Source organism: Varroa jacobsoni, unplaced genomic scaffold, assembly GCF_002532875.2.
Source record: "Varroa jacobsoni isolate VJ856 unplaced genomic scaffold, vjacob_1.0 scaffold_537, whole genome shotgun sequence".
NCBI lineage: Eukaryota > Metazoa > Arthropoda > Arachnida > Mesostigmata > Varroidae > Varroa > Varroa jacobsoni.
In genome coordinates, this window is record NW_019213439.1 from 164,982 (window position 1) to 177,598 (window position 12,617).

The 12,617-nt window shown below is 37.2% G+C and overlaps 1 protein-coding gene across 3 annotated transcripts in view; it reads left to right on the plus strand.

Annotated features, from left to right (window-relative positions):
• The first annotated feature begins 67 nt into the window (after positions 1–67).
• The window catches only part of LOC111261248 (uncharacterized), a 47,322-nt gene continuing 34,772 nt past the window's right edge, over positions 68–12,617 (plus strand). The window contains exon 1 of one of the 3 annotated variants that reach the window (XR_015311429.1): positions 68–1,447. Coding sequence is in view for 1 of the 3 variants with exons in the window: in XM_022834585.2 (XP_022690320.1) it covers positions 521–1,447 (927 nt within the window). In the remaining 2 variants the exon portion in view is untranslated. Of the gene's footprint in view, positions 1,448–9,289; positions 9,666–12,617 lie in introns of those variants that run through there. The other 2 variants (XM_022834585.2, XM_086968628.1) reach the window with 2 other exon arrangements.

Consider the following 12,617-nt stretch of genomic DNA (forward strand, 5'->3'; position numbering starts at 1 on the left):
GCACCTTTTAATTGTGAATGACTATTTTTTGCGTGTATAGGTTCTAATTATATTTCGTTCTATAATTTTTGCATCTTTAGTTTAGTATTCATCACGAAGTTACCAGATGCAGAATGTTTGGTGTATTGTAACACCAATGGCTGTATATATCGTCGTTTCGTTGTCGTTCATATTGTTTGCTGACTGGCTGCCTAGTTAGTGGAGCGAAGGATGACGTCAGTGGAGAGGGAAGGCACGGACCTTCCATTGCAGCGGTTAGTTGTTGCTCCAGCAATGGCAGCTGATGCTGCTACTACTGTTGTTCCCGACTCAGAGTGCTGCTGAAAGTTCCAGGAAAGCGCCGGACAGTGTGAGTCATTCGTGGAGCAGCATCGATGTTGGTAGCGCGAGGTCCGGGCTGCTGCTACGTCTATTACTGCAGCGGGTGTTACAGCAACTGCGCTTTGACTGGCCTAGCTCGACTCTGCCTTCCCGCGCCCGTTCGCTTGCCTCGCTAGCTAGTTGGTTCACGAGATAGATCATGGCAGTGCATACCCGAGCGGCTACACAACAGCGTGCCAGTACTGGTAGTAGTAGCACTAACAGTAACAGCAGTTACAGCTACCACAACAGAATCAGTAGAAACCACACTAAAGGAAATATTAAAACAAGGCCGCAAAAAATTCGCTTTCAGTATAGTGAGCACAATGTAGGGGGGGTCGGCAAGAAAGATAGAACTACTCGTAATAGCAGGACAGATTCCGAAATAAGCAACAGCTTTATGGTCGAATGTAAGGGGTCGAACGCGAATAACAAGTCTCCAAAAGTGGCAAGTGAGCAGTCAAAAAAAGTGTCAAGGAGAAATTGTGGCATAAAAAAGCGGTCAGCGAAGGTTGCCTTGACGATTGAGAGCAACTCTGCTGGTGCTAAAAAATCCGTTGTTGGGTCGACAAAGGCTGCTAAATCGAAGGAAGTTGTGTCTGATATATCTAAAAACATTAACATCGAATGTCTTAACGAACCATCATATCCAACGGGAGTTAGATCTTCTCAACGTGCGTACTCACTGCTTTCTTATGCGGATACTGGCAACAAAAAGGATTACGCGGATGCGGTAGAACAGACTGGGAGTGGTAAAGTGCAGGCCTTCTCTAAAAATTCATTGCGCGCAAAAGTACACTCATGCGAAAAAGTGAGAGGCAGGTACTCTAGAAGTGGCAAAACTACCCCCAAAGACAAGGTTGGAAAAAGCAGTCCTAAATTAAAAAAAGTCAACATTGAAACTGCCAGTGGAAAAACAAAGGTGATACTTGTACCTCAAAAAGATACGTGCGGGAAGGGTGCATTACCCTCATCGCGGGGGGCAACAAACACAGTAACGAGCCTTGGTAAAGTTAAGTCTTCACGTAGCGGTATAGCTTTTAGTGAAGATTCTGCCCGGTGCAAAAAAAGTGGCAAGATGTTTCAGGTTGGTGTTCTTTAATAGTCAATGGCCTTCAATTAGCTATGAATAATAATAGTTTTCAACGTTACGATTGCAAGGCTGAATGAGGAGTTCAGCATTCTTGTCTCATTACGTACCAATATGGGATATACGTGTGGCACTCTTTCTATGTTTAATGTATGCTATTACACGTTACATTTATGCATCTTACATTCATTATCTAGTATCACATAGAAACAAAGTAAATTATTAAAGTGCAATCTATAAATTTATAATATGTACTTGCAGAAAAAAACGTTTTGTAAAACGGTAACTCTGAAATTGCGCAAATTCTGTTGGTTTAAAAAGTAATACTCATGTAACTCTTCCGCCCTTCTAAAAGACCATATATTCCTGATGAATTCACTTTGATCTCGCGCAGAAAATATTCGACATCGTTTGAAAGTGACCGACCGAAGTGCTTCAATTCATTAAATACTGAAATTTCCTTTTGAAAAAATACATTTCACCCACCACATAGCTTCGACAGCCACAAGAGCAGCAAGCAAAAAGAGTGGAGACAAGATGGCATGAGTCTACCTTATATTGAAAGTCATCGTTAAGTCAATGAAGTTTTTAATTGTTTCCTTAAGATCTAGTAGCTTTTTAGAAAAAAAAGTCCATTAGTTATAAGCTAGCACCAAGACTTCCATATATCATGCAGCTAGACGCTAAATCTTCATGTCAATCCGCTAACAAAAATCAATTACTGACTATATCATAATGAATAGATAAATTTATTTATATAAGTATTTGGAAAATACAACACCAAAGGCGCTAAACAATCGCAACGTATAGAGAAAATCGCGGAAATCGTCTTATGAACATTTTGAGCAGGTTTAGATTGCTCCTGGGCTACTTATCTAACTCTAAGCGCCAAATGAGCAACACATTTTTGAAGTAAGCAATATTAGTTTTGGGATTTTGAATATTTACTTTGAGGCCAAAATGTGCGACTTTTCAAGAGCTTTGACAACGTGCAATATTCGCCATCTCGACGTTTTCCAGGAGCGGTTTCAGAGTGTCAAATGCGGAAGTGCATAGCTCCTTGATTTCTTAGATCTGAGACACCATTTCAGTATTTGAACCCGGGTTGACGTTAACTATCGCACGAAAAAACAATCAGCTCTAGGTACCTTCAAAAACCCAAAGCGCTAATTTATATATAGGTATATTTATTATTACTTGATGATGAAATTCCCAATCGCCTCATGTTCGCTTAACACGGCTTTACGTTCTTCGTTTTAAAAATGTTAACCTATGGCTAGCTATACTATTCACTCTTTTAATTAAGATTAAGACTGCCTCATTGTAAAAAGCCTAAAGTAACTATATTGCCTTTAAATGTCTTATTTGACAACTTTATCCATCTGGTTACAAGAACACTATTTTTAATCAAATTTCTCCAGTACCGTTTTAATTTTAAGAGGACAGGTACCTATACAAAAAACGCGTTGATGATTTCTTTCAAACACAAATAATGATGAATAACTTTTAGATGCGAAAGCGCCAAGTCAGTCAGCACGTTGTTTTCATAAATATAATGCACGGTTTCTATCATGCAATTTGTACCCCGGTCCTGTTTCTGGAAATCAAAACCCATTATTTTTTACATGTTTACTGAGCTTTCTATATTTATACAAATCGCACGAGTAATGAACGGAATATATTAATAATGATGATTATTACTTGATGCTTTGGTCTGTTAGTCCAGTGCTATATCTTTACGTACGTAATAATCTTGATTAAATTCTTCGGCTTTCTTATCTAATGACAGAGATCTTCGAATAAGAATATAAATGGGTTCAAGCTATTCGCATCAGCAAGTCAGTTGCCTAAGAGAAGGGCAGGGGTTTAATCTATTCCTCAAGAGAATAAGATAGGCATCAGCTTGAAGAATAGCTATAGAAAGCTGTTTTTCTAAAACATTTTCTTCGAAATGATATGTCGTGCACGCTTTTTGATAAGATGTTCAGTCTCTCAGTCGGAGAACAATATGTGGCAAGTGCTTTTCTCAGCGAATTCGCACCATAACGACGGCTCAACTGGCTTTTTCTGCATCGGCTTCGAAGATTTTGCATTAGTGCTTGCACTGCGAACACCTGCTAAAGATTGTAGAATTGGACTGAAATTGCTTTCTCCCATGTCGTACCTATAAGCGCGTGCCCGTGCCAAATATGGTATCTCTCGGAAACGACTGCATGGAGGAATGACTGATAAAGTTTGAGGCGCCAGTCGTTCAAACCCTCTAGATGTTGTGATGTGTTAACTACGGCATCGGTGGTGACATGGTTTTTCAACTGCTTAATGTATTTTCCACGGCGATGCGTACGTTTTTCCATATAATTTTAAAACGGAGGTTAAAGGGTAGAACACAGTTTGTATCTCACCTAAAAACCCATCTAAGTTTCTTGGGCAAGTGCTTTTTTGGATGACGAGGAGCTGCACCCTAGAAGAATTTCGACTTGATGTTGCGTATAAAGTTCTCCATTCCCTACTTGCATTGCGTAAAATAAGTATTTTCCCAATCTTTAACCATATTTGCAGCAAAATTTTTTGGTGGAACGTGCATCCATATAATTACAGGCTTTTTGTGACAAAACAGTGAAGCCGAGAAAAGCGGCATCGAAGGTTGCGAAGCACCGTTGTTAGGGGTTGTTGACCGGAACCTTCGGGAATTCTCCAAGACACCGGGATTTTTTACGAAACGGTTACCTTACCTTCGGCCAGAAAGAGAAGCAGCTATAAAAACTCGATCGGCAATTTATAAACATCAAGCGTACTATCTCCTCCGACATGCGAGGGATACACAACTTTGTAACGCCCAAGTCCTAGTGGCTCCTCCTCCCGTCCACTAACGTTTCGCCTAGGTTAGAGGCATGCTTAACCTATTGTCATATATTAAATTGAAGTTAGATTGGTTCCACAGTTTCAAGTCCTTCAACTATTATGTACCGAAGTACCTTATAAAATTGTTTATTATGATCTCCTTGTATGCGTAGGCTTTTTGCCTTAGATCGACTTTCTCGAAATGTATATTATGAATATTACCAGTAATTGTACGCGAGAAATACCAATTCATTAGTCATCGGACCATGGAAAAGCTGGTTCTTTAAAGAACTATAGCTAATTTCTATGTTGCGGTTCGGATAGATAATGGTAAGGTCTGTGGAAATTCTAGATATGCTCGTGCCTAAAAATTAAAGTGATATCAAGATCTATTGACATAGCAGAATTGTCTTTGGAAAATAAATGGATAAATTGTAAAAATATAGCACGTTTAACTACTTGGCGGCACTGAAGACTATCTAAATGTGTTAGTCTTGATAAACCTTTTATTATCGTTTAAACCACTCAAAGAGTTATATACGTATACATATCTGCTTTGCTTGAGCAAGCCTCTTCTAAGAACATAGTTTGTCTCTTAAGCCTTCTTTCTCGTCGACGGGTCAAAACACAAAATGAATGTCAAATTCGTTTTTAAAAGATTTGTTTAGATGATAACCTGCTTTGTTATTATTATTATATTAGTGTTATTCGACATTTCACTTGTTGTGCGCTGCAAGTCCAAATCAATCCAAATCAAAAATTAATAAGTGAGTTTAAATCCTTAGTTCGCTAAATATTTATTTAGATAATGACGTTTATTTCAAAGTAAGCATCGAAGGAAACAGTGTAGAAAAAGTTTGTTTCAGTTCTCACTGGTCATCAATTTAAGTAACGTTTCATGAATTTTACTGCGTAATTTTTATTCTTTTTTGATTTAGAACGTTTTAGAAAAAGTTATAAAAATAAAATGCTTTTTTTCTAGAAAGGGATGTTATTATCGCTAAAGCAGCCGATGCTTTTTTATCATTTACTGCTAGGTAAAGCAAGTCAAAGATTATGAATCGTATATTTTGTGTTCACATGAAGTTCTGCTGCACAGCGTGGAGCGGCTTTTTGAATTGCCCAGGAACTGGCACATCGTTGAGTTGCATTTTGTTCAAGAAGATAGGAAGTACAGCGTCAATATGGTTATCATTTTTCAATTTGATTAGGCTAACGCCTAAAACTATCGTTGTTAGGCATGATGCTAGTATAATTATCCATAGTAAATTCTTATCTAGAGTCATAATTATCGGTAATGTGGTGCCAACTTTAATAATATTGTTCTGTGCAGGCTATACGTTATGCCAATGAAGTCAAAATTTCTGTTAAAAGTAGCTGCATGTCACCAGTTGTGGACGATAAAGTCATACAAGTAATGCAAACTACGACGCCATTTTGAAACTGTTTGTTGGTTTAATTGTATTTGAGGCCACTCTTAGTGCTTTCAATTTCTTTATCAAATTAGCATCGATGTCATCCTGTTTTGTATATGCTCGAAATACCGTGGTTCATATAGCTTCAGAGTGATCATGTAATATAACTTCATGTCATGATTTTTATAAAGCATAGCTTGCGTTAAAATGTAGTTTTGGGGGCAGGCGAAACTATGGTGGAAGACCTAGGTGGTTATTTTGCTTCTTCATGGTTACATTAAAATTCGAGGAAATACCAAAAAAAAATACCTAACAGTAGCTCAACTAAAATTTAGTTAAAGAAAAGTTCCAGTAACCGGAATTGCACTAAATTTCTAATTCTTGTGTATTTGAAAGTGTCGAAAATTTGATAGCACTTAAAATCAACGCTTCTCTGTTAGAAACAACGAGGTAGCTTGTATAGGAGTTATTTCGTGGGTTCTACACATATGTATATTAAAGAGTTTCAACTTTCAAGGCCAATTGTGTTGCACCAAAGCTAAACATTTTCTAACAGTTTTTGACCTATGAAAGCGGCATTATTCTACTTTACACTGATATATTGCATCTCAGTAAAGATACCGGTATGACGATTTTTGGCACTGCCTCTTACAACGATGACTGCCGCCATCCTTTGGGGAATGTATCAAATGCAGCTTTTCGCTGTTTCAACAATGATTGGATCCTGTTACCAGATATTAGTGATATTTTCACGGAAATCTAGAAGGTTTGCTCTTTCCTGACACTCCCAAATTCGTGATTTTATCATTTTTTAGACTTTTTATGAGGTTGAGGTCTGCCGAATTAGCAGGCTACGGTAGCATTTAAACATCACTTGTAGTGAATAGTCTAAAGGTATCTCAAGTTCTGTGACAAGGGCCCCATCGTACACGACAACGTAGTCATCGTCAAAAAACTATCGCGATACCCAAAACAGTATCTGCTCTTGATAACCTTAAAATTCGGCCGCTCTAGTATTCCTTATGCGAAATGTATCATCGTAATCCCTCTGTCAGAAATCATAGGCTAGATAATAATTTCTGTATGTTTGATTTTCGACATGACGTTGTTTTTAAAAACTGCGTCGTTCACTAACACGTCTGAAGGAATGATAATTTCAGTATGAAATTCGTTTGCAACGTAAACTATGTATTAATTGTTACCGGTTCAATTTTGGCTTGATTTGCTAATTTGTTTTAATTTAATTGGGGCTTTCTGGCGAGTTTACTTCCCTTGAACCCACCCGCTTTGAATAGGTGGCAAAATGTAATTTTCGGCGGAACAGGTCCACAATCCTTCAATTCGCTTTGGGAGACGTTAAAAAATACACCTACATTTTTAAGTTTCGCGAAAAAATCACACGATCGTCCTGCTTCGTGGTACACCTTTTTGATTCTTGTTACAGATTTTACGCGACGACAGCAAGAGGTTTTTCGTCCGCCTCCTAGCAACATTTGCGACCGCATGCTGAGAAACACTAAACATTTCAGCAGTTTTACGCACATTCGTTTTGACGGAGCGGCCCGCCAATCAGCGTTTTCTGCCTTTAAGGGCCAACTCCTTCTTTTCCCGCTTTCATATTTTAAAATCACTAAAAAACACTCAATCACACAATCCCATTATTTAGTTGTTCAGCGTCGACAACAGTCGTGTTACACCGCGAGATATAACTGCTGCACGTAGTACGATTTATTAGCACGAAATGTGAATTATGGACCTGCGGAAATCCAACTGTAGTAAGCTATCACGCTGGTGATCGATACGGTATGTCAGTTTTACGTCTCACATCTTCTATCAACTGTTTGAAAATGTTCACCCTATGCCTTCATCAACCTATAGGGTTCCAATATGAAGTAGAATAATACCGCAGTCATAAGTCAGAAATCGTTTGCCTAGACTTATTTGTAGTGCTACGCGATTGAAAGTTGAAGTTATTTAATTGAACTTGAGTTTATTTGATTAAACACCGGCTATATATATATATATATATATATATATATTTAAAAATAATAGAAAAAATATCTGAATAGTCAGTGCATCCTTATTTCACATTGCCTAAGGTGACAGGGGATATCTACACCATTGCAGTAAAGAACGGGCTTAACTGTGCATCACATTTGTCACAGGAAACAATGCGATTTTACGATTTCTGTAATACCATGTTATAAGCATATTACAGGATAATACGGGCTGGACTAGAAATCGCTTCTCTACTTGAAGGTTTATAGAATAGTGTCTATGTATGCTTTACATTACCTCAATCCAGGGGGTTTAATTTGTGCTATACGCGCAAACTAAGAGAGCATGTTGAGCACGACGTGATGTGAGAATCGCTGGCTTCGTACTAAAGTGATATTGTGACTTGTTTGTTCAGTTCATGGTCTCCCTGGGCTCGTTAGTGAACTAGTCTCTTCAAATTTCTTGATCAATCGTCTGTATTCTGTGCGATGCTTGCGGGTGTCACCGTAAACGCTTCTCCAAATTATACCATTTTATCATCACAAACTGAAAACGCTGCTGTGTTTATCGTTTGATGGTTTGCTAGCCCCAGTTTCTTCACAAGTACTGAACTAAAGCACAAGCGTTTAGCCCATACTGTATTATAGTGACGTATTTTGGTAAGGTAGAGTTGACCAGCGTTTAATTATCTCACTCCACTAGGATCAAATAAACTAAGACCGACAGTTTATATTTAAAACTCCTTGGATATTGTCATATATGGATTTGTGCATCTCTGTAGCTCGCCCGACTATATATATATATACCGTCTATCATCCTTCTTCGAAAAAAAATATAGTTTTCTACCACAGTATATAAAAAATCATATTAACAAGCCAAGTTTTGGACATCCTGTCCATACAACCGACAATAGTAAAAAATTATTTAGGAGTTAATAAGCCAGAATTAAGAACGGTTCAAAATTTGCCAAGTAAAGCCGACAAAATTAGCTTAACCCCTAGTGAGATTAATTTCAAATTGATTATGTTTGTTTACCATTATATTTAAACAATTATTTAAAAATTGTACATACATACATTACATAAGTCATGTAAATAAAGAAAAAGTTGTAAGTTCAAAGCTACAAACAGCCATACCATCGAGCACGATGCAATTAATTCGGTAATAAGATGCTGGTGATACGTTACTTTGTCTGTATGCAAACTTCTGTTATTTGAAAAATTATTTCAAGCTTCCTGTGATTGCAAGGAGGTTGTAGTGAAAAGCGAAATAGATTAGTGACGTGGCTATAGAGTCCAAAGGAATGCGAATTTAGGGAGGAGAAAACGTCAGCAAGCACAACGGCCATATGGCCTGTACTGTATTATAGATTGTGAAATGTTAGAACGGTGTAAGTGTGGAACGGCCTTTACAGACAGTGTCGTTTATCTGAGTTAAGTCCAGTCTTAGTGATAATGACGAATTTAGATTCGTGCGGCCACATGAGTGACTTGGCAATGGAAAATAAATATCGAAAGAGAAAGAGCATTATGGAGTACAGAGGCCACAATGGTCCTTACGTTGATATTGTTTATATAATTTATCGCTGAATAGATTGGCAGTTCTGAGCAAGTGCGAGCTTAACTCTGACGATTTTAGAACAAGAAGGACTGATACACAAGCACGCTCTTGTTTTTTTTTGAAATATACTGTTTATATAAATGTGTGAATATATTGGGTAAAACAAAATGCTTTGTTTTGTGAAACTAACGAAAGAAATTTTAAGGCAAAAAGGTAAAACTCTGAATTGTGTGAAGTTTTTTCCGTAGGCCTTCCATTGTGCCGACTTCAATAACAACGTGGAATTGATGAAGTGCTTGCTGTGTTTGCCAGTCCTGTTTTGACAACGAGTTCTCTGCGAGATCAATGAGAATATTATGGGAACATATTGCAATTAAACCTGTCAGTTAATCCGAGAAAAGGCGAGCTTTTACTTAAGTCAATAATAATAATAACTATACCTTCCTGTGATTATAGTAGGAACGCGAATCTCTACAGCTTCTAAAAAAGCTTTGGTAAAATATATATACCCTGATATCTGATATAGTTGATTTACTTTATCACTGATCTAGCAACTAATAAAATTATCTTATTTGATTGTGTGTTTAAAACGTTTTTTTTAATAAGATATCTATATGTGAATGACTTCTCGTTTAATACCGCCTTGCAGCATAATATTCTATTCTATAGTATTTGTTTACTCAAACATTGCGGAGTGTTTAATGTTTTTTTTACTTTGAAAGGGTGCATCTAAATAGCTCTTAGTGTATTATATTACGAATGTGCTCGAAATATGCTGCGTATATTATGTGAATACTGGCATATCGCAAACTTTGCGTTTACATTGAACTCCGTTCCCATGGGCTTTTACCAAACCTGCTAGCCTGTTATAAGCTTATTAAGATTCTACCCATCCAAAAAATGATGCTTAGTTGTATTGGACCTATCCTGTCAGTACTTTCCTTAAATTACGATTCATTTATCGAATTGCGCCAATGTGGCGCCATTACTTTGTTTTTAGTCATTTTACTAACATATCATAGCTTCATACAAATATGAACGCAATCATCTTTACATCATAAGACAGATCAGCTAGTCTAAATATGGGTTCCACCATATTACCAATTAATACACTGATAAGCCATCGGTTTCACTTGAATTTGAGTACATTTGACTCCGTTGCTTGTACTATATGCGTACTATTTAAAAAAGTGAATAGTTACCACGTTAGCTCGTTTTTTGAGCGAGAGATATTTTAATTTGAAATGAAATATAAACTTTTCAACCCATGATTCTGAAATACATTTCCCACATTTCAAGATTGCTCTCTCTACCCGGCATCGCTGTCGACTGACTTCCAGCAGGGAACGAAATGTGTTCATTGGGTGTGGTGGTGGGCGGAGTCGAATCTAGATCACAACGTGTCCCTAAGATTAGACAAAAAGCTATCACTGGGACACATAAATAACCTAAGAGCACCTTTTATTTCTATCGTTTTCGCAACCAAATAAGTGGAACCGCTTTCCGTATGAATTCAATAATTTCATATTTAGGCTTGTTCTAAACAACTATGACCGGCGAAACTCTCGTTTTGCCTTTTTGTAAGAAGAACAATTTGTGTTGAAGGGTGAGCCGAAAGATTGCCATTTGCTACTTGTTTACACGCGCGTATCCGTTGCCTCTTACTCTGTCAGAACAGTACACCTAATTTTTGCTAACTATAAACATTTTATTCCCTTCCCTATGTATTTTAGCCCATTTCCTTAGAGTATCTGTTTCACATAGGAAGTAGAAACTGTAGAGGTATACTTATACAATGCATAGGCTTCTCGAATATCGAAAAAACAAATTAATAGTATCAAGTTAATCATATCATTCACAAATACAACCCTAGCAATAAAATCGGATTTTTTAGGCAGATATCTATATCAATTACATTTCATTAAATAACTTTCAATGATTGTACAATATTTCAATTTTAGAAAGATTCACTGACCGAACCCCAAAATTGAGCTGAAAAAATTGAAACTTAAAAATTCAACTGTAGTACTATTAACGGCTGTCCAAAACGATCATCAACCAAATCAGAATCTTTGAACTAAGCAGAACCCTTTGTTAACTCTCATTTGACCTTATTTTAGTAAAACATACAAAGAAAAGTATAAGTTATGTGATCATGTTGTTTTCCTGTAAGATTTAGAGATACTAACATATGTTGGAATGGTGCTAATGATCCGAAAATTATTTAGTTAAATTTTACTCGTGTTTTTAAAACTTCTAACTGTTTCAAATACGAGGTACTGATCCAGAGCAACGAACCTAAGCAGAGTACGCCCATAGTAATAGTTTATTTTAAGAATAGTTTTGATTTATTTTAGGATCCAAATGCAAAAAAAAGTTAATGAAGACGTAAGGAGCTCAGACTTTTCTAACTTGTGAGCTACACAAACCATACGCAAAATTGAACACGCTTATATTTATATTGTTAAGTTCAGTTTTATAGTACCTCATATACACAAGTCGTTCATTAAAGTAAATACACAAAAGAAGGTGCTAACTTAATTGATAGACGTAATTTTCTTTTCAAAATTTTTCGGAAATATGTGTTTTACATCGCGACAATGAATCTATTATTATAACAAATACGTGAATAGTCACACGTATAGGTCTATACATGCGCAGAACCACTGGCTATTAAGTGCTCATTCCTATTGACGAAGGACATAGTTAAGTCATTCCGTTTTATTTTGTATCGTCACAGAGGCAGGCGAGACGTTCAATGTGAAATAGCCTAAAATTTTGAGTATGCCCTTAGAAAATCAAGGTAAGTTCTTCTTAAACTATATATCAGGAGAATATGGCATTTGGTGACCGAGATGCCAAATTGAGTTAGCTTCGCATAAAACAGGCACTGTCTGGCTTCACGACAGGACTGAAGTTCGACTCTTAACTTACCAACTCCAAAACAAAACTTCACTGACACGCTATCGTATCGCCAGTAATCACAGCAGAACGATTGGAAAATTACCAGTTTGTTGCTTACGCATCGTCCTTTAGTGTTCCGGTTTAACGAAATTACGATTTGCAGTTCCGCAAGCAGCAAGGCTTTTAGCATTTTTAGCAAATGCACAGAAAGCTTCACTAGATGATGCCGTACAATTTTTCGGACAGACATTTGGGTTAGAACGCGTGCGTATATACCCGACTATATTTTTTGTGGGAGAAAGTCGCTGAGGTGTATTTCTTTCTACTACATCAATGATAGATTTGTCAGTCTGTTACTGGGAGAAGATGAGCAGCGTAGGGTAAGGCATGGGAAGCTATGATTCCAAGTACTCCACGATGTGTATAATGATGGCAGGAACCTTGCCTGG